This window comes from Sinocyclocheilus anshuiensis, unplaced genomic scaffold (assembly GCF_001515605.1).
Source record: "Sinocyclocheilus anshuiensis isolate Anshui unplaced genomic scaffold, SAMN03320099.WGS_v1.1 scaffold918, whole genome shotgun sequence".
In the NCBI taxonomy this organism is placed as follows: Eukaryota; Metazoa; Chordata; class Actinopteri; order Cypriniformes; family Cyprinidae; genus Sinocyclocheilus; species Sinocyclocheilus anshuiensis.
In genome coordinates, this window is record NW_015540946.1 from 1,109,232 (window position 1) to 1,134,818 (window position 25,587).

The 25,587-nt window shown below is 37.9% G+C and overlaps 3 protein-coding genes across 5 annotated transcripts in view; 1 reads left to right on the forward strand and 2 right to left on the reverse strand.

Moving 5' to 3' along the window:
* The window catches only part of fam98a (family with sequence similarity 98 member A), an 8,662-nt gene extending 6,556 nt beyond the window's left edge, over positions 1-2,106 (reverse strand). Inside the window, exons 1-4 of the mRNA XM_016487949.1 lie at positions 1,975-2,106; positions 1,027-1,175; positions 762-896; positions 258-442 (exon numbers count right to left, since the gene is read on the reverse strand). Of these exons, the coding sequence (XP_016343435.1) occupies positions 258-442; positions 762-896; positions 1,027-1,175; positions 1,975-2,015 (510 nt within the window). The 5' untranslated portion in view covers positions 2,016-2,106. The remainder of the gene's footprint in view (positions 1-257; positions 443-761; positions 897-1,026; positions 1,176-1,974) is intronic.
* A 613-nt stretch (positions 2,107-2,719) lies between these two features.
* Positions 2,720-8,599, forward strand: LOC107689793 (zinc finger protein 318-like). Of its 2 annotated transcripts, none has more exons than XM_016487946.1 (8): positions 2,720-3,080; positions 3,610-3,755; positions 4,062-4,584; positions 5,478-6,081; positions 6,580-6,656; positions 6,766-6,859; positions 7,848-7,966; positions 8,069-8,599. In XM_016487946.1, the coding sequence occupies exons 1-8, from the start codon at positions 2,868-2,870 to the stop codon at positions 8,462-8,464; spliced, it is 2,172 nt and encodes a 723-aa protein (XP_016343432.1). In that variant the 5' UTR covers positions 2,720-2,867; the 3' UTR covers positions 8,465-8,599. The 2 variants fall into 2 exon arrangements, with proteins under 2 accessions (XP_016343432.1, XP_016343433.1); XM_016487947.1 differs by having other exon boundaries at positions 6,769-6,859.
* Positions 8,600-11,331: 2,732 nt separating this feature from the next.
* Positions 11,332-25,582, reverse strand: LOC107689792 (TBC1 domain family member 12-like). Of its 2 annotated transcripts, XM_016487945.1 has the most exons (14): positions 24,667-25,579; positions 24,078-24,399; positions 21,668-21,779; positions 19,607-19,728; positions 16,167-16,249; positions 15,829-15,946; positions 15,627-15,733; positions 15,368-15,448; positions 14,346-14,440; positions 14,175-14,246; positions 13,957-14,085; positions 13,551-13,660; positions 12,085-12,343; positions 11,332-11,728 (listed from the first exon to the last, which is right to left on the reverse strand). In XM_016487945.1, exons 1-14 carry the CDS (start codon positions 25,175-25,177, stop codon positions 11,648-11,650), a joined length of 2,202 nt encoding a protein of 733 aa, XP_016343431.1. In that variant the 5' UTR covers positions 25,178-25,579; the 3' UTR covers positions 11,332-11,647. The 2 variants fall into 2 exon arrangements, with proteins under 2 accessions (XP_016343431.1, XP_016343430.1); XM_016487944.1 differs by having other exon boundaries at positions 24,078-25,582.
* Between the last annotated feature and the right edge of the window lie 5 nt (positions 25,583-25,587).

Genomic DNA, 25,587 nt, shown 5'->3' on the forward strand with positions numbered 1-25,587 from the left:
ATATAACTCCGACTGGATTCGTCTGAAAGAAGAAAGTCATATACACCTAGGATGCCTTGAGGATGAGTAATTCATGGGCTAATTTTCATTTTTGGGTGAACTAACCCTTTAATATATTAATATTATTAAATAATAAATTATATATATAATACTAGTGTGAAAGCACAGAGGTTTTCTGCACAAATCAATTAAGTGACCCAATGTGGGTGCACACATTTATTATATATTAATATAAACTGCCTGTTAATAAACCTCACTTTTTTCTCAATTCCACTGAAAAACTGGAACATGGTGATGTTGGCAGGAGGTTTGGACATGCCCAGGGCCATACAGATGCCCTTCAGCTCCATGAAGTCTTTACTGCCACCAGTCTCCTGCACCTTCTTCTGGGGCTGGTTTACCAGGATCATCCTAGACGCCTCGAGCTCGGAGATCAAGAAGCCTGAAAGAATGGTATGAGTATGAAAAATATTTAAGATGTCAAAGGATCTTAATAGTACCATTGAGATACTGTAATAGATTTTATTCACATTTTGAATTATTATTATTTTTTTTAATAGTAATTTTTTCATGTCTATATAGTTCATATTAATTTTACAACTCATTTTTACTTGTTTTAGTAAATCAAATTGAAATGAAAGAAAATGAGAACTGCTGCCTTGGCATGGCAACAAGCCGAAAAAAGTTTAAATTAATATTTCAGTTAAATTTTATTTCAAGTAACAAAATTCACCAACACCCCCTTGATTTTGTTTGCATACTTAGCAGTAACAGGCAGTTGTTTGCATTCAGCAGACGTTTGGTGACCTCTCCGGTGATGAGAGCAGGATACGGACAGCACAGCTCAGCTAAAAGACCACTCATCTCCAGCTGAAACCCCTCAGCCTCGCTCGGACCTGCACAAGCCACACCCAAAACCAATACAAGCCACACCCAAACAAACCGCAGACAAAACCCAGAATTCACACTCTGACTGACACTTCCTTGGTCTCGTAGATTAAATTTTATATGCAGGATCACACTCACAGTTGGTCGCCTGCACATTCTCCTCTAGTCTGCAGTAGAGCTTCAGCTCAGACACAAGCCAGGCACAGAGTTTAGTGAACTCTGGAGATGCAGCGCCACCAGTCACAGCTGTCTCAAGAGCTCTGTCCTCTAGGAGAGGACCTTGGTATCTGTAAACACACACACACACACACACACACACACACACACACACTTTCCTGAGCAGTTTATTTGCTTATGCTTGCATTTCGATATGGTCCTGGGTCATCCTGCACTTCCCCTGCTATATAGGAGAATGTGAAGTGACCCAATGATGTTGCAACAGTGCAATATCTAAGCATACTTACCTCTGGTATATATTTAAAAAGCTAAACGCTTTCAATTAAGAAAGTACGACATTATACAACAGTTATTTCTCGTCCTCAAATAGCATTACCAATAATTTTCCTATTACATCTAACGTTAAAGGTCTTTATTCTCATACAAATACGACCCATCCCTACCAGATCTTCACTGATTCTAGAACACTCCACGAGTTTAATGATCTTGTAAACTCGTCTGACACATCGAGAGCTGGGAATGTGGTGACAGAGGTGTGTTCATTTAGGCTATAATGATTCAGGCTATTTATGGCAGAGGAGATATTTGAGATTTTTGAGCACTGCTGACGCTGCACGGCCTAATCAATTCATTGACTATATAAATCATGCTCTCAAATACGTGTACCAACATCCCCAGCTCTAATATAATGTGACAGACAACAAATCACGGGTGTTGAGGATTAAAAAACATTGGAAATTAAAAATTAATTCAGAATAGGGAAAGCGGTTCTGTGTCTCAGATCATGCAGAACACCGGCGTGCCGGGACATGCGTCCACGAGCTCAGATTTATGCCGTTAAACCGAAAATAAAAACGGCTGATAAAGCAAAAAATTTAAATATGACAACGAGAGGTTTGATTCACCTACCCAAGGTCCTCCAAAGAATCAAGAGTATCAGTAAACTCCATTGTAAATTACTCCCTCTAGCAGCCGTAAAGACTGCAACGCTAGGTTGGCATAATGGGGGCCTTACAGTTCATGTAGGCGACCAGAAACATGCCGGAAACATTTGATCAGTTCTTGCGTTCACTTTTTTATGGCTTCACAAATTATCTTAAAGAAAATATACAACAATATTTTTCAAATAATTACTAATTAAATTATAAAGTGAATAATTTATTTTATTTTATTTAATAACTCGTTTATTTATTACTTATAATTGTTATATATATGTTTTTCATTTATTAATTTATTATTTGCTATGAATAATGAGAATACTTGATCTATATTTAAAAAGCCGTACAAAGCCTTTATTTAAAATACTAAATTCTGTTATTAATTTTCATTTTGTGCATTTTTAATTCACAACTTTATTTGATCACGTATTATCTATATAATTGTATTGTTATCTAAATAAAAAAATAAAAGGATACACTTTTATTGTTGCAGTTGTGATTATCAGTTCACAATATCCCAAGTAACACTGAGCCATGTTGTGCAGCTATTCATTGTTTGCATGTGTGCCTCAATCCATAAGAGGTGAACCAATGTACATTAGGGAAAACCTGTTCAACGGTTACATCAATATAGTGTATTTATATGTTCGACTTCACGGCGTTGGCGTATATAACATAAGTGAAACAGTTTTGAACTGGCATTGGTTAGACAGGCGTTTCTGTGATCTGCGCTGTGGTTCCAGTCCTGCAGGCGGCGCTGTGGCTGCGCTCAGACTCATGTAGACGCACAGGAGCTCAGAGAGTGAATAAAAAAATTAACTCGTTGTAACTACACATATTTTGATCAGATATATATGTACAAAAATGTACCGAGGTACGTCAAACCCGGACTATCACCGGCCACTGGTACCCCCGTCAGGGTTTGGACACCCCGCAGCATCTTTTGGACCTCCGCCGTTCTGCCCTCCTTTTGGGGTTCCTCCGGGGCCTCGATACTGTGTTCCACCGCCCGGTCCTTCTCCGGGACGCCCGTACGGAACAGGGAATGAAAACTACAACAGAAAATCTTTTTACGAGGTTCGTGTTTGTTGGTGCAGTCATAAACCCAATCAGCATCTTCTTGTCGCAGCATTGGCTACATCCACCTGATCAAAATGCCATATTGATACATTTAATTTAATATTGGATAACTGTATATATATCCAGTATCTTTGAATTCCATGTAAGAAATTAATTTTCAGTGCAGTGCATGAAAGCATAGTAAAATAGTATTTCATGTTGGTAATTGAAAGGCAATTTCAAGCAGTGTCCTGCAGTGTGGCATGTCATGCTTCATTTAAAACTACTTAAAGCATGCATTTACAATGGCACTAATTTGTTTGATTGATTAGTGGCCTGCAAATATTTAAATACTTTGCTTTAAAAGGTAGGATTTAAAGACTATCCTTTCTAGGTTTAAATAACAGAAATATCAGATTTTTTTATTGTGATCTCAGACTTTTGTACTGGATATTATATGAATCGTATATCTTTATATGAATATGGACATGTTACTTGTCTGTGTAGTCATATTTCTTTTTCTTTCATTCCTGTCTTTCTCCTGCAGAGCCGACCCTTCACCAGCCCCACTGCTGACCAAAGTGGATCCACGCTGATCAGCTCTCTGCTCACACCTTCAAACCAGCATCAGCTTGGTCACTCCTCACAAAACTGGTCAACCCAAAGTCTAGATGAGCAAAACCAAGAAGTCAGGTATCAGGAACTAAACAAGGAGATTTTGTATGTTTAATTTGAATTGTGTTATAATTGCTATCTATGCGTTGAATTAAATTTTTTTTGAGTAATTTATTCCTGTGACAGCAAAGCTGAATTTTCAGCAGCCATTACTCCAGTATTCAGTGTCACATGATCCTTCAGAAATCATTCTAATATGCATATTCGATGCTCAAGTAACATTTATTATTATTATTATTATCAATATTGTATGTTTGTATATATGTGTGTGCATATAAATCTGTTAATTAACCCTAAATCCATTTCCATTGTGTTTCAATAAAGGAAAAAGGCAGAAGAGTTTCTCCGAATCCTGGAAGCAAGTGACCGGATTGAGCTGGCAGGAGATAAAAGTGACAATGGCACAGGAGACGAGCATCCAAGCCGAACGCGGAGTCGGAGCAGAGGGAGGAGCCGTCCACGCAGTCGCAGCAGGAGCTGTGGAAGGAGCCGGGCTCGTAGTCGAGCTCGGAGTCGTGGAAAGAGTCGGGCTCGCAGCAGAACACGCAGCCGTAGTCACAGTCGAGGTAAAAGCCGCACAAGGGCCAAAAGTCGTGCGAGGAGTCGTAGCCGCAGTCGTAGTCACGGGAAGAGCGGAACGCACAGTAAGAGTCAGTCACGCCTAAGCCCCAGCCAGACAAAACATTCTTCCAGAGGGACTGCTGAAGGCTCTAGCAGCACCAGCAGCGGAATAAGTCTTGGCGGTAGTGCCATGCCTGATCTATTTCATGGACTAAGACAGATCCTACAGAACAAGGATCTAGACAAACACCTGCCTTTGGTCAAGGACGCCCTACTTAGAAACCAGGTGCACAACACTATTCTGTTATGTTTTGAGTTTGAGTCTCTTATGTTTTTTGGTTTATGGTTCAATGAATGACATGATGTTTATTAAAGCTACACTATGTAACTTTTTTTTTTTTTTTAATAAAACAATGTTATTGAGACCGTCCAAAATAATCCAACTTCCAACCCATTTTTACCCAAATCCACTTTGATAAACCTGTAATAATATTAATGTAATACAATACAATATAAAGCTGTTACAATGTTTTTACGGGAAATTGTATACAAACATCATTCCCCCATGCTTGCCATGTAATTTCTGTACACAGAGAAAAGTAGCTTAGGCTGTGGGTAGCATAAACAAGAAAACTTGACCATAAATCATTCAAAATGGCAAACCTCTGAAGAATCACCAATTGTAAAGACAAAAAGTATAAAAACATAGTATGTAGCTAAAAAGGAAAAACATTAAAATGCAATTCATACAGACTTGGTTTTTAATAAAAAAAAAAAAAAAGTAAATAAAATTTTGATATTTATTTGGATCTTTTGAAAATTCTAGAAACCCTTATTAAGTCATTTTACGTAACCTTTTATTAATGTAAAATGTTCAAATTTGTAAAAAAAAAAAAAAAAAAAAACTTCTTTCAAAAATATAAACTTTTTTTCTTTAAATGATTAAGATGTGTTCAAGGTAAAATATATTACCTTTTACAGTCAATAAATTTGAACTCTAAACTAACTTGAATGCAAAGAGTACACTTTTAGGAACTTCGCACAATACTAGATTATTAAGAGACTTTTTTTTTCTTTGTTGGTGATTCTTATCATTGATGTTTATTTTGTCTCATTGACTTCCAGACCATTTAAACATCTACAAGTAATGTGAATTCTCTTCCCTGGTCTTCTAAACAGAATACTGATGACACAAGGGGAATGTTTCTGGCAAATCAGCCTGCAGTTAGAGGCTTCCACAACCCAGAACCGAGGTTAGAATCTGAAATCTCTGCTGAACTCTGTTATGGTTCCCTGCTTCCTCACGAGAGGGCTGGCGGAGACAGCAGCAGCTTTTCCAATATCTTATCCTGGAACACACCCAACCAGCAGCCTGAAACCAAGCCTGCATTCCAGAGTGTTGAAGATGAAGAGAAATTCCTATATGGAGAGGAAGAGGAGCGATCCAAACCTCAGGCTGTGACGGTTCCGTTGGCCCAGACAAGATCTGTGAGGTCTCCGGTTCATCATCTCAGTAAAGAACACCAGACTCATAGTCTCCAGGAACCCAAAGCTCATGCAATGCCTGCTAGCGTGCAGCCCGCTGCTTCTGGCACGACAAAAGTCTCTCCAGAGGAATGCGAGAAGGTGAGAACCCTCTTGAGGACCATCGGCCTGAATCCAGGCATGGCTGACATCTGTAAAATGGCTGCCAGACTAAAGGAAAAAAAGGAAGAACAAGGAATGCCAGGCTCGCTCTCGATGCTCAAACCAGCCCTGGAGGCGCTGCAAGCATTGTCCAGAGGTCAGAACCAGCAATGTTTTATGCTTTTTAGTTGTCACTTTTATCCAAAGTGAAACTTGAAAGTTTGATAAAGACCAAGCACTATTCAGTATGAAAATATTAACTTCAGCAGAGTTAGAGTAATATAACTTCAGCAGAGTTAGAGGTTTGAGTACTGAACATGCTATCCATATCAGTGGGAGGTTTTCAAGCTATTTAAAAAGTATTTTCAAAAAAGTTCAGAAGTTTTGCTAAAGTATGTATAAAGCAAAAAAGGCTGAATTTATCTCCAAAACAAAGTTTGAATGGAATCTGTAATTGGAACCGAATTAACTGGTCTTTTAAGTTGCAGGCTTGTCAGGAGATTCTTGAAAGTGTATTTTAAGAGTCTGCATTGCATCATAGCTGTTGTTTTGTTCTTGATGTTTGTCCGCTATTTGAAGAAATGATAAAAGACCTAGAAGACTTCTCAAGAACCTTGTGCTTGTAATGCATTCAACTTTTAGTGTCTGTTTTCAGCATCCAAAACAGATGACAGTCAGAGTAATCGCTCTGGAAGCAGCCATTCTAATCAAGAGCCCAGGCATGAGGAGAAGGTATGAGGAGTCTGGAAATCTGTCTTGCATCACAACGCTTAAAGTCTTAGTTAACACTGTTAGCTCTGTATTATGTCATGCTGACTGTGAACACCCTTGACTGTTTTAGAAGATGGGTGAGAAGGACAGACGAGAGAAACAGATTCAAAAGAAAAGGAAAGAGTACCTGGTGAAGGAACTGGAGGGTCTGCTGAAACAGGAAGGTATTAACTTGAGCAACTTATCTAATTAAGTTACTTAAAGATGCTATTAGTGATTTCAGCTGCCTTGCTAATGTCCACTGGACCTAAATTAGCAAATGCTGAATAAGAATATTTACATTTTATGTATGAATTATAAAAATGATCATGATCCACATCTTTAAAATATCACAGAATGCTTCTTAATTTTTCTTTTGGTTCAATTCAACATTATTTATTTACTAATTATTTGAAATATGAACCATATAATAGTATTGTTTCTGTTCAGTTAAAATATATATTTTTAAGTCTTGTTTATCTTGTGGTTCAATTCATCCATTTAATTTATTTGAACCATAAAAATGTGTGTTTTTAAAAAAATAATAAATATATTTATTTCAACCTTGAGCCATATAACAATGTAGTTTTTATTTGTTCAATACAACATTTTTTTTACTTCTTTGAACCATGAACTACGGTGACCGAGAAGTGCAAAGCAAATCACAATTCTGAAAACAAAATAACAAATTACAAACGCAAATGCAAGTCTAAAAAACAAAATAACAATTCAGAAAGCACAAAAATTCAGAAAACTAGAATCCATTGCTAATACGAGATTTGAAAAGGGAGGGAAAAAAACCCGGGTCTTTTATTACAAATTTGTAATTTGTTATTTTGTTTTCAGAATTGTGATTTGTTTTGCACTTCTAGGTCACCGTAATTAACCTTTTTTATTTTTTATTTTTTTACTTGAACCACAATCCACAATAATGATATTGTTTTTGTTATTTGTTCAATGCAACTATTTATTTATTTATTCTAGCCATATATTGTTTTTATTTGGGTTCAATTCATAATTTTTTTTTATTTACTTGAACCATATATTTTTTTTTAAATACAACTATTTATTGATTTTATTTAATTAAATCTGTCAATAATTATTGAACAGTTTGGTTCAACTGTGTACCTTTGCAAATATGTATTTATGTATCGACATGTATCTTGATTGTAGGTGGGGGTGATTTGATCCCGGTGATGGGTTTCTTCTGCCAGTGCTGTGAGGAGTTCTTCAGCGATCTGAACAGTGCAGAGAGACATGCAGAAAGTCACAGCCGCAAGGACAGGAACAAGGTGGCACTATAAATGCCATTTTCCATTGATCACTTACTCCAATCTGTAATACAGAATAGTGAATTGTGGGAAAGAAACATCAGCTTTCTCTCGTCTTTGCAGACAACAGGGTCACAGGAGCAGCACAGGGATGCTAAGAGACATGAAGACCAGCATCACTTCTCATCTCACAGACGAGAGAGCGCACACAGTAGGCCTGAGAGGTCGACGTCCTCACGGGTCTACCAGGACCACAGGGAACGCAGTCCTGACAGAAAGCACACCAGAGACGAAAGAAGTCCTCATTCTACAGGTATCGAACTCAAAAACGAGCCCGAGGGCAAAAACAGTAAGGATGAGAGTAAAGACAAATACAAAGAGAAAAAGGGAAAAAATGATGACGAGGATGATGCAGAATCAACAAAGAGTGAGAAAAAGAAGAAGAAGAAAATGAAGAGAAAAGAAAAGAAGAAAAAGAAAGACAAGAAAAAAGCAGAGGGTGATAAGGATTCCCCTTAGTCAGTGTTTAAGGTCTTCTAAAAGCATCAGTTGTGTTTGAGCTTTTGTAACTGCACTACATTTCAGTCAGCGGTCATTGGTGAGTCTTTTCTGGTTGAACGCCTAAACATGATGTAAATGTTTTTATGCATCCTGTAGATGACAGTCCAGTCGCATACAGTGTATTACAGGGACGCTTCACTTATATAGAGACGCTTTTAGCATGTTACATTTAAATGTGATCAACCAGAGAAGATTTAAAACCTAAAACTCCAGAACTTTCTAAAATGTGCAGACATTCTGGTCGTATATCAAGCCCAACCTGAAGTTTGTCCCCGTTGTCATTGTCCTATGAACAGTATTCCACAAACCAAACATACTGCAACGTTCTTGCTCTGAAAAATGTAAACATTCATACTAGGATTGAAAAAGTTTATGATGTAATAAACGGTTTTTGGATTAGATTGGTGGTCAATGGTTTCCATTTGCTTTATAACCCTCATGTTAATGCCTGGTTGGTTAAATAAATTAAGACCTTTTTTCTGTTTATTATATTTTCATGGTTAATTGTCTCAGTGTAGTTTTTGTGTCTTTACTATAACTAAAAGCTACTGTGCTCCAAGCTGCCAAAAATGTATTTTTAGCCGATACATCCATTTAAAAAAGTTTTTCTCTTCTAAACCTCTACACCACCATCTGTCTTACACAATGTTATCTAGAATAAAACCTCCCCTTCCCTTAAAGGTGCTGTATGTAAGTTTTTGACTCTACTAAAGCATAAATATACCATAATATGATTGCAGATATTTAAGAAACATGCTAAGTTAACATGCTTGTTTATCTGAAAAACAATGCTAGTCATTCTCCTTTGAAAATGTGCCGTCCCAGGCCATTCCGGTCTGTTTTGGTTTGGGAAACCCGCCCACTGCCAGTTTACCCAATTGTATTTCGGCACCCCGGGTTGCCAGTTGGCGGAAAACACCACATATTTCATTTCATTCATTGTCAAGTGCGCTTGTTCCTGTTGGTGTCGTCAATCTGGCAACCTGCGTGTGCTTCAAGTCTGAGGAGGAGGGGCCGGGTGAAAAAAAACCCTCTCCAAATTTTTTATTTGGACTGCAATACCTAGTTCAACCACTCGGTGTCAATCCTACATACAGCACCTTTAATACCACTTACTAGTGACAGCAAGTAGCAAATCACGGCTCATGGCTGTGACTTTAAATAAAGGCTAACTTTATAAAAGGAATAAAGAATAAAATGCATTTGCCAAGCACGGGGTCTTTCAGTGTCACTATCACACTTCTGACAAATGAAAATCAACTTTGTTCTCTGCCATAGGAATGCGTTTATAACAGTATAGTTGCAATAAATAGATGCCTTGTTTAGTTCTCTTTAAGGGACCAATCACGCAGTGTGAATCTACAAGTATCCACAAGTAATCCACATGACTCCAGTCAATCAATTAACCTCTTGTGAAGACCTTAATGATGGACTTGATTCTTACAAACACACAGCTTGTTAATGGACTTAATGACTTGTGGATTATTGTGATGTTTTTATCAGCTGTTTTGACTCATTTTGATGGCATCCATCACTGCAGAGGATCCATTGGTGAGAAAGTGATGTAAAGCTGTTCCAACGAGGAAACAAACTCATCTACATCTTGGATGGCCTAAGTGCAGGCAAAAATTACTTCATTTTTGGGTGAACTATTCCTTTAACACTTTGAAAATGCTGTCTCATTTGTTAAAAGCAAAAGATGCAAGACATGAAAAGACATCTGTCTAGTACAAGTTGACAATGAAAAACAATGAGAAAGCAGTGCAGTGGAATGCAAAAATGCCTTCTGTGTGAACAGACCCTAATTCTGTAAAGAGCTAATAGGAGAAACTGCTTTTTCTTAAGCAGTATTTCATTACATTTAATGTTTAAAAACAATGACACAGTGGACCATAAACCTCTCATCAAGCAGCAAATTTTAAAATACATTTTCCAATGATCTGCAATTGGCACTCCTCAAAGGCATGCTGACCGCATGTCTGGTTTGTACCTTCTAATAAACTTCTAAGCAACATTCAATTTTACAAGATGTTGTAAAAAAAATGAACAAAAAAAAAAAATGACAGGAAGACAGCAGGTCTCCAATACTGAGTATTTTTCCACATCTACACTAGAGCCCTCACACCAGTAATGTACATTAACTGTTACATAAGAAAACTGTACAACAGTGAAGATTAAAAAAGGGAAAAAAGCAAGAGAAATAATCCTTAAATTAAAAACAAAAACAAACAGACATTAAATAACTGAAGAAAATAAAATTGGAAATATGAAGGTTCATTCATTTGGAGTGTAGTAGAAGGTGCAAAAGCTAAAAGCTGATCGCTTGTTTGCTGCTGGTTGGTTAATGCGTGTACATGTGTTATATAAGTGTGTTCAAACCTTTTATTTAAATTAATATAGCCAATTATTTTGTGAAGCACAAAATCTGGAGTGCTAATATCCGACAGCATCTGTTTATAGAAATTGTTATATGCTCTTCTATTAACTTTGGCTCTACGTCGGTGTGTTTTTGGGACATACTGAGGATGGTCGCAGAGTTGAATGGCTCTATGCTTGCTGTCAGAGGCAAATATGTTAGCAAACAGGTTGAATTCAGATAAATGGAGAGACATAGTGTAACAAACACATTAACAACAGATTTGGTATGTGCTAATGAAAGGCTACTGCAGGTTTATATTGTGTGTGTATAACAGAGGGCCTACCTCTGGTTCACATCAACCAAAGGAGTGTTCAAATAATGTGGCATTGACCTCTGTATGTATGTATGTATGTATGTATATATATATATATATATGTGTGTGTGTGTGTGTGTGTGTAAACGCTTATAGTCACAACATTACAAAAGTAACATTGACAAAGTTGGCACATTATACAGTCACCTGACTCACATTTAATTCTTACACAAACACACGCATAAACACGCTAGCGAGCGCAAGTGAAGAAATGTCCCTTCCACATGACACAGGTTCATTAGGAGATACTTCAAACAGGACATTCAGCACATGGGGGCTGAGCCTGAGCTGTCCCTCAGACGTTCGGGTCGCCCTCGGGCACACTGCAGAGGTCAAAGTGCTGAGTGATGACCGGCATCTCTTCAGAGTCTCAGAAACATCATCACTTCCTCTGGGAGAGAGTCAGCTGTTAGCTTCTTAAGGCAGGACTGTTGCTGCTGCTGCTTTTGTCAGTTTCTTTGAGTCCATCTTTCATCAGAGCAGAAAAGACCTGCAGGAGGAAAAAAAAAAAAGAGAGGAAGCCCATTGAAGTTTCTTTAACTTTAGACTGTTTTATGTCTTTCATTTTGATTAAAACAGGCATTTTCTTTTTGTTGTGCAAAGATCACATTAAAACTGGCTTGGATACTTTTTAACATGCCTTTATCATTTGATTTTATTGGTTTACGATTGACCAAACCATCATATAAATATGAATAATGTTGCTTACAATTATAATTAAAACAAAAAGTGAAATAAACCATCTCAATATTTATATTTAATAATTAAAAATAAACTGTCTCACAATTATGCCATCATTTCCAGTTTCATTGCTACTAATAAAAATGTAAATTAAGTATTTCTCACCTGGTTCCACCGGCGGTTGTTACTGATCATCTGTGTGTTTGCGATGCAGGAGAAGAGTGCGTGTGCAGGAGTGTTTTCAGGCAGCCGGGAAAGGAACTGTGCACTATGGATGAAATCCATCTGCAGTAGAACATCCTGGTACAGTCTCAGAATTCCCAGTCCTGTTCGGAATAACGCCTCCTCTCCATCTCGGCAAAACACATCCCAAACACGACATGCCACGTCCAGCGGTAACGACTTGCTGTACAGAGTGAAGATCCTGAGAGCAGGACAGATAAAAGTGGTAAGAGAGAATTCTGCTTGAAGTGATACAAATGCTCAGATGCTCTGTGTTTTTGCAGATGGGAACTGTAAGGAATTTAACAATTATTAAAAGGTTCCATTAGCAATTCAATTCACAGTATTGAAGAAAAAAATATGAAAATATCTACTAAAATAAAATATTACATTTTGAGAAAGGAAATTCACATAAAAATGAATGAAGTCTTTTTAGAGGCAGCAAACATGTAATCCAGTAACTACACTACAGTTCAAAATTGTTTGAAAGAAAATTTATACTTTTAGCAAGGGCACATTATATTCAAAAGATTTGTATGCAGCCCTCTACACTGCGAGTAAATCACTCGCATATGCGACTAAATCTTACTCTGGGCGACTAAATGTAAAACTGTTATAAAAAATAAAGTAAACTAAGTTTCTTTTTTACTTTTGAAATTGTAAAAATGCAGAAAGTTTTCTGTGAGGGGTAGGGTTAGGGGTAGGGGTGGGTTTAGGTTAAAAAGTGTATAACTATCTGTATATAAAAACAATAGAAGTCTATGTAATGTCCCCATTTAGATAGCTAAGTAAACGTGTGTGTGTGTGTAAAAAATAGTATATCAGTCTGGCGAGTAAACAAAAAAATTTACTAGCCAATGGCGATTATATTGCCAAGGTGTGCGTAGAGGGTTGTTATGGCTCAGAAGATTCTTTTGAACTTTCTATTCATCAAAGAATCCTGGAAAAAAAAAAAAAGTATCACCGTTTCCATAAAAATATTAAGCATCAAAATTTGATAAATTCAGAAGGATAGATATTAGAATTATCTAGCATATTAGAATGCTTTATAAAGAATCATGTGACATCAGTCATTCGTTTGGGAATCAGACTGCACTTGTCTGGTTGTTTCCAGTATTACAATTATTAAGCGGATCCCGTTCTTGTTTCCCAACAATATTAATTAGATTCAGCCACCCTAAACTTGCCTGAGGCTTCCTTTTTTTTTTTTTTTTTTAAATATGAGAAATATGAATAAATTTCCCCCCACAGGAGAGAACATAAAAGCAGCCCTAGGGGGCAATAAAGAGCTACTGCAGGAAAACTACTTATGAATCTCTCCTCTCTTATTTCAAAACAAGGAAAAGAAACACACAGAGAGGAGAGGAACGAACAAAGAGCAGGAAGAGAGATTTTAAGAGCAGATTTACCAGTCTATGAGGTAAAAATCAGGCGTCAAGCTGTTGTTCTGAAAGTGCTGGAATAGTCTGGGAAGGTTCTCCTCAAAAAACACCTCAAATGCTGCAAAATACTTCAGCATCTTGGGAGAAAAACAAAAGTATCACTTCAGTATAGCGCATAACTCCAGCTTAAACAGACATGATCAAAAGCACAACATTGAGTGTGCAAGATAAAAGGAATGTTCGTCAGCAGATTGTGACTTTTGGGAGTTCTTGGCTCAGTTTTTTTACTCGGAGTTTGTCTGGCAAATGAAATCTGTATAAGTGGGTCAACAGATGGTTGGAATAAATGCTGACTGCAAACGCAGACACAACACTCCCTCTATTTTAAGAGCAAATGTAGCAGGTCTACTACAAATATATTTGATGTGTGTACCAGGTCATGGTCCACTCTGAAGAAGGCCATCTGGCATGGTTTGTTTAGGAGGTTGGCAAAGGCAATGAAGGCATCGGCTTCCTCCAAATTCAGAATTAGAACAGCAGCAATGAAGGACATCCCCTGAACCTAAAACATGCCACATACATGTCAAACACTCAATGAAGGACATCCCTGAACCGGGACGATTCATTCATGTCATCCAGGATGGTACTTACATAGCCGACATCAGGTCTGTAACAGGTGTACGCCCCCAACACACTGTGCAATATATCATGATATGGTCCACCCTGATGGAAAGAGAGAGGGGACAAAATTAGTCATGATGGAAACAAAATAAAAACAGACAATAATAATAATAATTTCAGCACCAAAACACCTGTTCTTACCTTCTGGAATATGTATAGAGAGGGGAAAGTTCTGGAAATATCCAGCTTGATTAAATCCAGACTCGACTCTCTGTCTGCCAGTGAAACTCCACATTCTAATTAATTAAAACCAGAAGTAGTCATCAGTCAGGCTACAGCTGGTTGACAGTTAAAAAAAATTAGATATTTTTCACCCTCTTATTCTCTAAGAAGTCTCTTATTCTGACCAAGCCTGCATTTGTTTGATACTATAAAAAAAACAATTAAAAAAACAGTAACAGTTAATTATTTTTACAATTTAAAATATCTTTTTCTATTTTAATATAGTTCAAAATGTAATTTATTCTTGCAGCGGTCTTCAGTGTCACACAATTCTTCAGAATTCATGATGATGCAAATGAACCGTTGAATTAGAGTTTTGACTGGTTTACTTAAGCAATGAACTGTTTAAACTGGTTTAAAGAAATTCTCACCAACTCTATTTTTGCTACTAAATGATTCAATCAGAGATGTTATTAAAACAACTTTGTCTTAATGCTCTCGTACTTGATACTTGCGAATCATGAGACAAGACAGGATGCAAAACATCTTTAATGGCTCTTAAAGAGCATATTCAATTCTTTACGGTATTCACCTTGTTTACAGCAGAATTATCATGGATATGTTGTAAATATTCTTGGTATCATCCAGTCACATGTCAGAGTAGATAAGAAAAGATATTGTCTGGTTTATTGATATCATGTGATGCAATTCAGGAAGCTTTTAAAGGGGTCATATGATGCTTTTTTAAAGAGCATTATTTTGTGTATTTGGTGTAACAGAATATGTTGACATGCTTTAATGTTCAAAAAACAAACTTGAAATCGCATCATATGACCCCTTTAATGGAAACCATGCATCTGACACCAACACACACTGGCAATGCTTCACCTCAACCTGGCTTCACTTTCACTTTCAAAGATAGGACTGTTTAGTTACTTCATTCTGTGATGTAGTTTAGCTTGCAGACAGGTTAGTGAAAAGCAAAAAAAGAACAAACAGACCTTCATTTTCATTGACTGAACTCGTCTCGCTGAAGCTCCTCCACTTCTCTTTGGCTCTGGACAGGAAGATCTCATACAGCTCTAAAACACACACAGACACAAAGACACAAGCACAATTGCTGTGACAAATGCAACAGCTGCTTCCTTGTCAACACACTTCATCTGTGTTTGTTTGTCAGACTGATGTTACACACAGCCATAGGGCCACAGATGATCAAGACTAACCAAATGTGAGGAGTCCAGCAGTCGCCATAGTTACCTGGGGTGATGTTGAGCTCATTCCCAATGGCGAGGCTCCAGACCTTGCCGCGGACGCTGGGCGGGACGCCCTGCCACCAAAGGTCTCGTACACGCCGTGTGTTACGCCTTTGTCATAGCAACAGAGCACATCATTACATTAAAAGGCATGAATAAATCCACTTTTTGTGCAAAATGGACAGATATATGGATGGGACACTTACATGCTTTCCCAATTAGGCAGGACTTCCATGTTCCAGATCACCATGGCATTGGCGATGTTCTCCTCCTGTCGGTATCGCTCCTTCAATTGACGTTTTTTCTTCTGTGCCTCTTTCATCTCTAAGAAAAAGAAGACCAAGTGTTTGTGTGTGTGTGTGTGTGTGTGTGTGTGGATAGGCAACAACATTAATGCAACAACAATTTGTGTGTTTGGGTGAGGGGCAGCTGTGTGAGGTAGTGAAATACAGGGGTGTATGGCCAACAGATCAAGTGTCAAATGTCATTTCCATTGCAAATACAGTCTAATAAATGTCTGCACAAAGAGACACATGTTACTCACCCCTTCGCTTGGCCCCTGCAACCATCTCGCTGTATTCCTGCCGGTGTCTCTGAGATTCCTCTTCTGATTTAGCTGGCAGGTTCCTAAAAATACAAGAAGTCTTTGAACCTGCATAAACACAAAAAAACCTTCACCCAAATATACACTACTGTTCAAAAGTTTGGGATCAATGAGATTTTTTTTTAAATGTTTTTTTTTTAAAGAAGTCTCTAATGCTGACCAAAGCTGCTTTTATTTGATAAAAAAATAAAATCAAAAAATAAATATTGTGAAATTTTATTAAACTTTATAGAATTGTAATTTTATTGAAAATTGTAATCACAAAACCAAATCTGCTGAATGAAGCAAAAAAAAAAAAAAACAAGAGACAAGGGACAATCTCTGCTTTACACATAAAAACTGACCATTTATTATAGATAACTAAAATTTTCTGCAACACGTTCAAGATTTCAAGAAAGGATTTGTCCATGTTTTCATTGGCACAACTCCAGTCAGTTGTTTTTGGGTTTTAAATTTAGGCCAAATCCTTAAGTCAGAGGAATGATACAAAGACTAAAACAGACATGGATTATAAGAAAAGTGTACGGTCAGGGCTCTACGCTTACTTTTCTTTTTACTTTAAAAAATTTAGGAGCACAGTAAAAAAATTCAGGAGCACCTTCCGATCAATAACAAAAATTAGCCTTCCCATTACAAGGTGATATTTGACTCCTTAAAGTGATCTACAGGGGCATTTCTTTTTACCATTGTAATGGCATTTTTTATTAAAAGTATGCCATATTTTATGTCAAATTCAAAAATGTATATTTATAAGCGTTTTCAAAATTTCTAATTAAAACAACAGAATAAGAAGAGTAAGTTACAGATAAAATTAAATCAGTATTAACAAAATTAATTTGCACTACAGAGGTGGCACAGAAGAACACAAAAGTGGAATGTAGGTATATTTACAGACGTTTAATGAGGCTCAGAGGTGGCTGCATGAGTGCAATTAATTTCAGAAATTCATGTTGAGATTAATGTTTTAAATATAACATTTTAAATATAGAAATATTGAATGATTTAAATAACTGAAATAATAACTATAAATAATAATGAATAATGATAAATTATTTAAAAAATAAAATTAAAACTGCCAGTAGGTGGCAGCAAGTCACTGCTTTTATCACCGAATCATCAATTGAATTGTTCTAATGGCTGATTAATTCAGGAACGAAGCAAGTGACTCTCTTTATGAATGGGTAACTGAATCATTGACTCACTAGATTCATTTAAAAATACAGTTCCTTCATAAACGAAACAGCCGTTTGCTTGGAGATTTGCAGCGACTCAGCAGTGATTTAGTTTGAAACTATTTTCGTTGACAAAATAGAGCAAAATCAGGCAATAGTGTTATAGTCAGACAATGAAAGTCACTTAATATTGACTTCTTGTTTATTGAACTGTTGCATTAAATCAATATCACTAAAAAAATCTATAAAATCAAATCAATAAAAGCTGTCAGAAAGTTCAATTTTAATCAAAGAAGCTCTCTAACACTGCACAATGAATCTCTTATTTACACCCTGTCTACACTTTGTTTGTTATAATGAGAGGATTCGTTAACTTGCATAACTCGGCACTGAACAAAACTCTGGTGTTTTGAGTGCATTCTGATTAACATTGCATTCAAGGTATAAACAGATATGTCTTTGATACATTACTCAAAACACTGCAAAAACACATTGTAAGTAGAAAACTTTGAAGCTCCCCTGAGCGAAAACACAAATATGCTGATCGTGTCAGTCGCACTGGTGCTCCTAAATATTTCATAGTCGCACACAGTAGTTTTCAATCACAAATGCGACTGAAATGGTCGCACTGTAGAGCCCTGAGAGGACTGAAATCACTCTATGGATGAAGTTCTTTGTACATTTTCTTTGGACAGTGCCTTCAGAGCAGGGACATAACCACCTTATACACTGAGATAGACACATTTAAGTCAATATTCAGAACAGTTATGTGGGCTTTTCAATTGTTAATTCTTAAATTATTACATTTGGCTCCCAATCCTGAATATGTGGTACATCAGAATCATTTCCTCTCTGTGAGCATGTCATCTGGAATGCAAAGTAACTACGTTTTAGCTAGTTTCAAACCACAAACTCCCAAGTTACAACCAGATGAAAAGCAATCTCATTCAGGTGTGAAATCTACCTGGTTACACCCAGGGCCGGATTTACGCATAGGCATTCTAGGCACATGCCTATGTTCGCTCGTCCAGGGGGGCCCAAACACAATGAAGAGATATATAATATTTTATTATACTATGGGCTATCTACAACAATAAAAGAACCAAAACCTCAGAAGACATTGAGTAAATAAATATAACAAACAATAGGGTAAAAATTACAAACTATTTCCACGTCTTCCACCTTTTTTATGAACGGAAATCACGCTTTCTCCGGTTCTCTCACAGACGCGCACACACACACACTCGCGCACACACGCGGACAGAAACTTGTCGTCAACGCCGGCCCGCGAATTTATCAATAAACTGTATCGCAGCTGAAAAGCTACATGACATTTCTCAGTAGGGAGGTTCTTGATGCAGTTTAACTTAAAGATTCGCTATTAGTAGACGCTGCTGCTGAACACTGCTGAGAGACGCACAGACGCAAGTATTCACACGTGCTTAATATCTCTCTCTCTCTCTCTCTCTCTAATAACTGCATTAGCCTGCATATCAATGGCTCAAGCCTCTGTTATTACCTCTAAAATGACATTTTGGAATTTGCAATGGAAGGTTAGGGATGAGGTGCGTAAAAAATAGTTAAACACATTTCAGGACGGAAACATGTCAAATGTCTTGAAACAAATCATCTGAACAATGTCTTGATGTGTGGTTGTGACTCCTGGCCGTTAAAATTATTAGAGAAATAACTCCCGAAGTGGTACACCGCACCTATTAATGGAATGGTCTTTCTGAGTTCTCAAACAAATTAAGAGCTACATTAGATTTTTATTGACTGAACGCAAGCGTTTATTGAGATAGAAAACACTGTAAAGGTTTCACTGATTAAGAAATATTTTTGTTTGCTTGGGTGGTAATATTAGGCCTATTATATTAATAGGGAAGGTGGCCCAAAAATTTGCTTTGCCTATGTCAGGAAAAGAGGTAAATCCGGCCCTGGTTACACCTTACTGAGTGAGCCCAACACTAACTATACAAAAAGACAGTTTTCAATTAACAACTAAGCAAAGCACATACTGTTCTGCTACACATTAAGAGAATTTTTTAAACAAAACCTGCTCTTCAGGTTTATATGCACACATTTGGCATGACAGCTTGTGTTTCACCAGCAGTGCCCAGGGAATTTGGGTAAATATTTGATTAAATGGAAGCTTGCAGCACTTGAAGCAGTGCATTATGGGAGCTGTAGTTCATGTTTCACACTTACGGAGGTCTGTCTTCCAGAATGAGAGCGGTGGTGGACAAAGGCTCAAACTCCAGATTCTTGCATCTCATTGGCTGAGGGTGAGGGGGTGGTCCTGTGGCAGGCCCCGCCCTGGACTCATACTCCTTAAAAAAAAAAAAAACAGGTAGTCATTATGAGATTACAGCAGATCTGTGTCTACATTTCTCAGCTGCCACATATCCGGAGGAGATGTGAAGGGAGGAAGAATCCCGTCATGAGTTTCCCACATGCTATGAGTGAAAGGCCCAAATGCAATGGCCTTATTGTTAACCCATATTATAACTGAACCACAAACAGCATAACTCCAATACAGGTCAATCAGAGAAATAAAACATTTACATTCACAGAGTAATGGCACAAACACCAAGGCTAACTGTGGTTCAATTTATGTGTATACATACTGGACAAAGCCACAAACTCATTATTTAGGTCTGTTAGTCAGACTTTGCAAAAAAAAATACAAATAAAGGCATCTTTGCACACTTTATGTGAATTATTACCAGCTTTATGTAACCATGCTGTTGAAAGACATTACATGGCCATGATGTTAAAAGGTTAAAGAACATAAATACACAGACAAGGTCAGTAAGAATTCTGTTAACTCAACGTTTAGATGTTATATGTACTTTTGATACACTTAAGTTAAGAAACCACATTCCTTTAAGAAGAGGAGGATCTGAAGCCTCCGTGTGCGAGTTTATCGGACGTCTCTCTCTCTCTGGAATACAGAGAGACACCTGCAGAGTGTGGAGGGTGAATTGAGCGCAAATTCAGAGCTGAAAACAACACAGGCTCAGTCATCACTTACTGAAGAAGAAGAGGTAAAGACAGCTGCACACACACACACACACATAATGCCCACGCTTGCCCCACACACACTTGTCCCTCCTGGCTGACACACAAAATTACGCAGAGTTTCCAGCAATCTCAATCCTTCTTTATTTCAGAGACTCTGTCTCACTTGGTTTTTCTTCCCCCTCTTTCTCTTTTGCTTTCTCGATCTCTCCCTAACCCTCTTCAGCAAATACTGCTTTGCTATCTTTTCTCTGCACAAATAAGGGTATGGACTTCAGTGTTTCTGGTTATGGAAACAGCGCTACTGTTTATTGCGTTATACACTCTTTAAGGAAATATTCACCCAAATATATAATTTCATAAAAAAAATAAATAAAGGCATCCTTGCACACTTTATGTGAATTATTACCAGCTTTATGTAATATATATATATATATATATATATATATATATATAGATATGTGTGTGTGTGTGTGTATATATGTATATGTCTGTGTGTGTGTGTGTGTATATATATATTATATAGATCTATGTGTGTGTGTGTGTGTGTGTGAGAGAGATAAATATATTTAGGATTGGGGGCAATACGATTTTATAAATAAATAATTGATACATTTAGCAAAAATGCAATATAATGATCAACACAGTAAAGTGACCGTAAAGACATTCATAATGTTGCAAAAAAAAAAAAAAAAAAAAAAAAAAATTTTTTTTTTTTGAACTTTTTTCAAAAAAAAATTCTGTTCTTTTGAACTCTTTTCAACAAAGAATCCTGAAAACAAATATATTATGGTTTCTACAAAAATATTAAGCAGAAGCAAATATTACACTTTATTAAGTAGAAGCAAAATATTAAACTATTTTCAACATTCATAATAATAAGAAATGTTTTTGAGCATATTAGTATGATTTCTGAAGGATCCTTTGTCACTGAAAACTGAAGTAATGGCTGCTGAAAATTCAGTTTTGCCATCACATGAATACATTTTACTAATATTTCACAACATAACTGTTTTTACTCTATTTTACTCTACTTCTAAAATGTCAATTTAGGCATCACAACATCATAATGTTATGATGTAAATAATCATGAACAATTACAAATATCCAATACTGACTGATACAATTTAAAAAGGCTAATATGTTTTATGTTCCACAGAAAAGCAAATCAGACAGGTTTGAGACATGAGGGTGAGTAAATAAAAACAGAATTCAAAATTTGGGAAATGTCATTCCTTTAAACCTTACCTGTTGTATGGTTCTAGAGTTTTTCAGAGGGTTGTCCTGCAGTGGATTTTTCCCAAACAGCTTCCATCCTGGAGCACTGTGAGATGCTTTGGGCTTCCAGGAAAACAAACTCCTTTGAAGACAGACAGACAGGAAGAGAGACCAAAAGAGTGACTATTCAAAAACACATGCCACATAATTTTATAAGAATAAAAGAGAGAGATTCCCACAGAGTTAATTAAGTCCTTGTAGCCTGTGAAATAGAGACCTGCACTCCCGCGGGAGTACCGCGGGACCCAGCGTAACAGGGTGCGGCGCGGGACAACTCTTGATGGGCGAGTGCGGGTGCGGGCGGGAAGAGACTCGTGTGTGCTGAAAAATCCGTCCCGTGCAGGTCTCTACTGTGAAATAAGAGGCCAAAATATGGCAACCATTAAACTTAAGTTCAGACTATGACCATAGGGAATTAAGATCTTGGACAGCTCAGGTCTCAGGATTTAATGCGCTTAATACGGGGGATTTCATAGTGCTCGTGGTGATACAGCAGCACCAGCATCCTGCAAATAAAGCCTCGAGCTTTTTAAATCTTTGAACGTGCTTTCTGACGGGACAATCGATATAAAGCCATCTTAATCACACAATAAAGCCAGTGAGGCAGGTCAATACTGTCCTGAGAGAGACGGATAGGATGACAGACACAATAGTGAGGGAGACGGACAAAAAGAAAGTGTGACAAAGGAAGATATGGTATGGTACAGCTGGAAAGGAGAAGTTTGTTCCTGTAAAAAAAAAAGGAACTGAAGATACGTAGTGAGCAGAAACAAAGTCTCAGCAGCAGAACACCCTGAAGCCCAACTCATAAACGCTGACATTAAAATTCCTCTGTGTGTGTGTGTATGGGTGAGTGTTTTTTCCAGGCTAAAAGTCTATGAAGGTCTTTGTTGAGTTGAGACCAAAGCTCCTGGGAAGAGGACTCACTCTGAACTCTGGTATTGCATTACTGGTGCAATAAGGTGATTTAAACCCAAACATAACGGAAACAAATCAGATATGCAGTCTGATACCATGCGGTTTGGTTCTGATGCTAAATTTTGTCTCCATGAAAGACTGAGATGCCAAAACGTTATTTTAAATTGTATTTGACCTTAATAAAGCAAAGCAGCTTCTCTTCATCAAACATCTGAAAACATAACACAAGCAAACAGCACACTTCAGACCTTCTGTGAAGCATGTCTATGAAGAAAGAAGCCACAACTGAGTGGCAGTCAAAGCACCTGTTATTACTCGTCATTCATTGCCTGATCACGCGTGCAACAGTGTGACTTTTGCTCTAAAACGATAAAGAGCTTCCTCGCAGGCAGCTCAACACTTCAAATAAGAAATGTAGATAATATCTGGAAAAAAAACGGCAGTAATTCAAGAAAAAGCTTTAAGGAAGTAGTCAGAGATGTGGTCATTGTGTAAATCTGTTGGGATTAATTTTCTGATCCAATTTTCTCTCTCACACATGCCTGTCTTGCTCTGTAAGGATGTATCTATATTGAGTAGCCAATTATTTTTATATTATGGCTGATAACATTATCAACAAATAAGTAGTAGAGACTTTGTTACAAGAAATCCATTTCAAATATAAATATATATATATATAACTTTTTATTTATCAAAGAATCCTGAAAACAAAATGAATCATGGTTTCCACAAACATATTAATATTAACAACTATTTTCAATAATGATAATAAGAAATGTTACTTGAGCATCAAATCAGCATATTAGAATGACTTCTGAAGGATCATGTGACACTGAAGACTGGAGTACACAAAAATAAATTACATTTTAAAATATATTAAAATAGAAAAGCTATTTTAAATTGTAATCATATTTCACAATATTATAGTTTTTACCGTATTTTTGGTCAAATAAATGCAGCCTTGCTTAACATAAGAGACTTTTTCCAAAACAATAAAAAAAATCTTACCAATGATAGTGTAATATCATCTAATACAATTATTTTGGTAACACTTTAGAATAGAAAACACATATTCACTATTAATTAAGAGTTCCTCAATAAACTCCTAATTGGCTGTAGTTGTTAAGTTTAGGTATGGGGCAGGATTAAGGGATCTAAATATGATCAAGCAGAATAAGGCATTAATATGTGCTTTATTATAAGTACTAATCAAGAGCCAATATGCTGCTAGCAGCTAGTTAATAGTGAGAATTGGTCCTTAAAATAAAGTGTTAGCAATATTTAAAAAAAAATCCCTGAAATGATCCTGATCATATCATACATCCTGTCCTCTAAAAAAATAAATATATAAATAAATAACCTACAGAAAGCTGTAATTCTTTGTAGACATCTGAATGGGGCTGCTGTAAAATCAAAATGAGGTTCACTGCAACTCAAGAGACTTGCACACAACTTTCTCTACCTGGTCAGGAACTCAGCAATGCCGTGTCTCTTAGTGCCAAGCATCTGGTCATATGAAGCATCAGGGTCAGCAGCGACCCTGTCTGGAGCGCTCTGCCGCCGGCCTCCCTCGAATGCTTTAACAGAGCCGAGATATTCATCCACACCGCCCTCTGCTCCAAAATACCCATCATCCCCGGGGCTCAGAGGAGTGGCATCACAGCTGAGGGAGACTGTGTGACCAGAGTTAGTCCGGAGGTTCTGGGGCCTGAGGGGAGGAGGGCCCATGTCGCTGAAGTCCTCCTCTGGGCTTGGGTCTGTCTCTGTGTAATCGCTGGTGTTTTCTGCCAGGGGAGAAAAGGACAGCTTGGCACTGAGGTCTGACAGGGTGTCTGCAGGATCCGGGTCACAGGGCTGGGCCTCCTCTGAGCTCTCAGCACTGGCACGACTGATCCTTTCACATGACCTCCCTGTGGAGAGGACACTGTCGCTTTGTTGAACAAAGACACGGCTTTCTGGAGCAGGAAGGCTACCCAAGGCTCTAAAGGGGACTTGAGAAAGGGTGTCATAAGTGTTCACAATCAACAACCCCCCATTACCCACTTTCACACCTTTGTCTAAAGCAGGCACCTTCCTGTTGACTCCTTCTGCATAATCCAAACACCTTAAATGAGTCTGATCAAGGTTCATGTGCTCATGGGTAACATCTCCATTAGGCATCTTCATATCCGGCGAGTTTATACCCATAAATGACACTGCAGACCTCAGTTGTGAATTTAAATAGCTTCTGTCGGATTTATTCCAGCACTCGGCTTCGGAAGTCCCTGTAACCCGATCCGGGCCGGGCCGGGTTCCCCCCTCTCCATTCGGACACACCATACCCACCTCCAGCTTTTTGGGAAACCCGTTTAAAACTCCGGCCCTGTACCCCATCACCACCGGGGAGAGAGAGGGCTGTCCAGCACCACCCGGATTCGCATATGCCGAACTGTAAACAGAACCCTCCCGTGCTCTTTCGGGGTCTGAACCGCAAACGCGTGCTTTGTACCCCTCCCGGTTGTCGTTGACATCGATGTACGGTGCGAGTCCCGGCTCATCAGCAGCATTCTCCACTCTTTCCATTTCACTGGAGGTGTCGGTGGTTCAGAAAGGCAGATGAAGCCCTGCTGCAGCGGCGGGACCCCGGTTCGGCTGGGTTGTCTGCAAAACAAGCTCTCATCTTATGTACTCCGCTGATTCTGCCAGTCCAGTACATTCATGACATCGCGCCTCCGAACGCTGTAGCGTTAAGGATGGAGAGTAAAGTAACGGCTCGGTGTTGTTTATGCACATTTTGATCCACGTCCAGCGCAGTCGCTAATAGAGGCCATTTTGAATGTGGTGTCGGCGTGTCTCTTCCAAGCAAAAGGTTGGAAGTGGGATTTCCAGGAGTTAACGCGACATCCACCGGACAGTTGGAGCAACTGCAGGACACTCTACATTGACAAAGCAGCACCCAAACCGAAACTGGAGTTTTATATGATTAAAGTCAA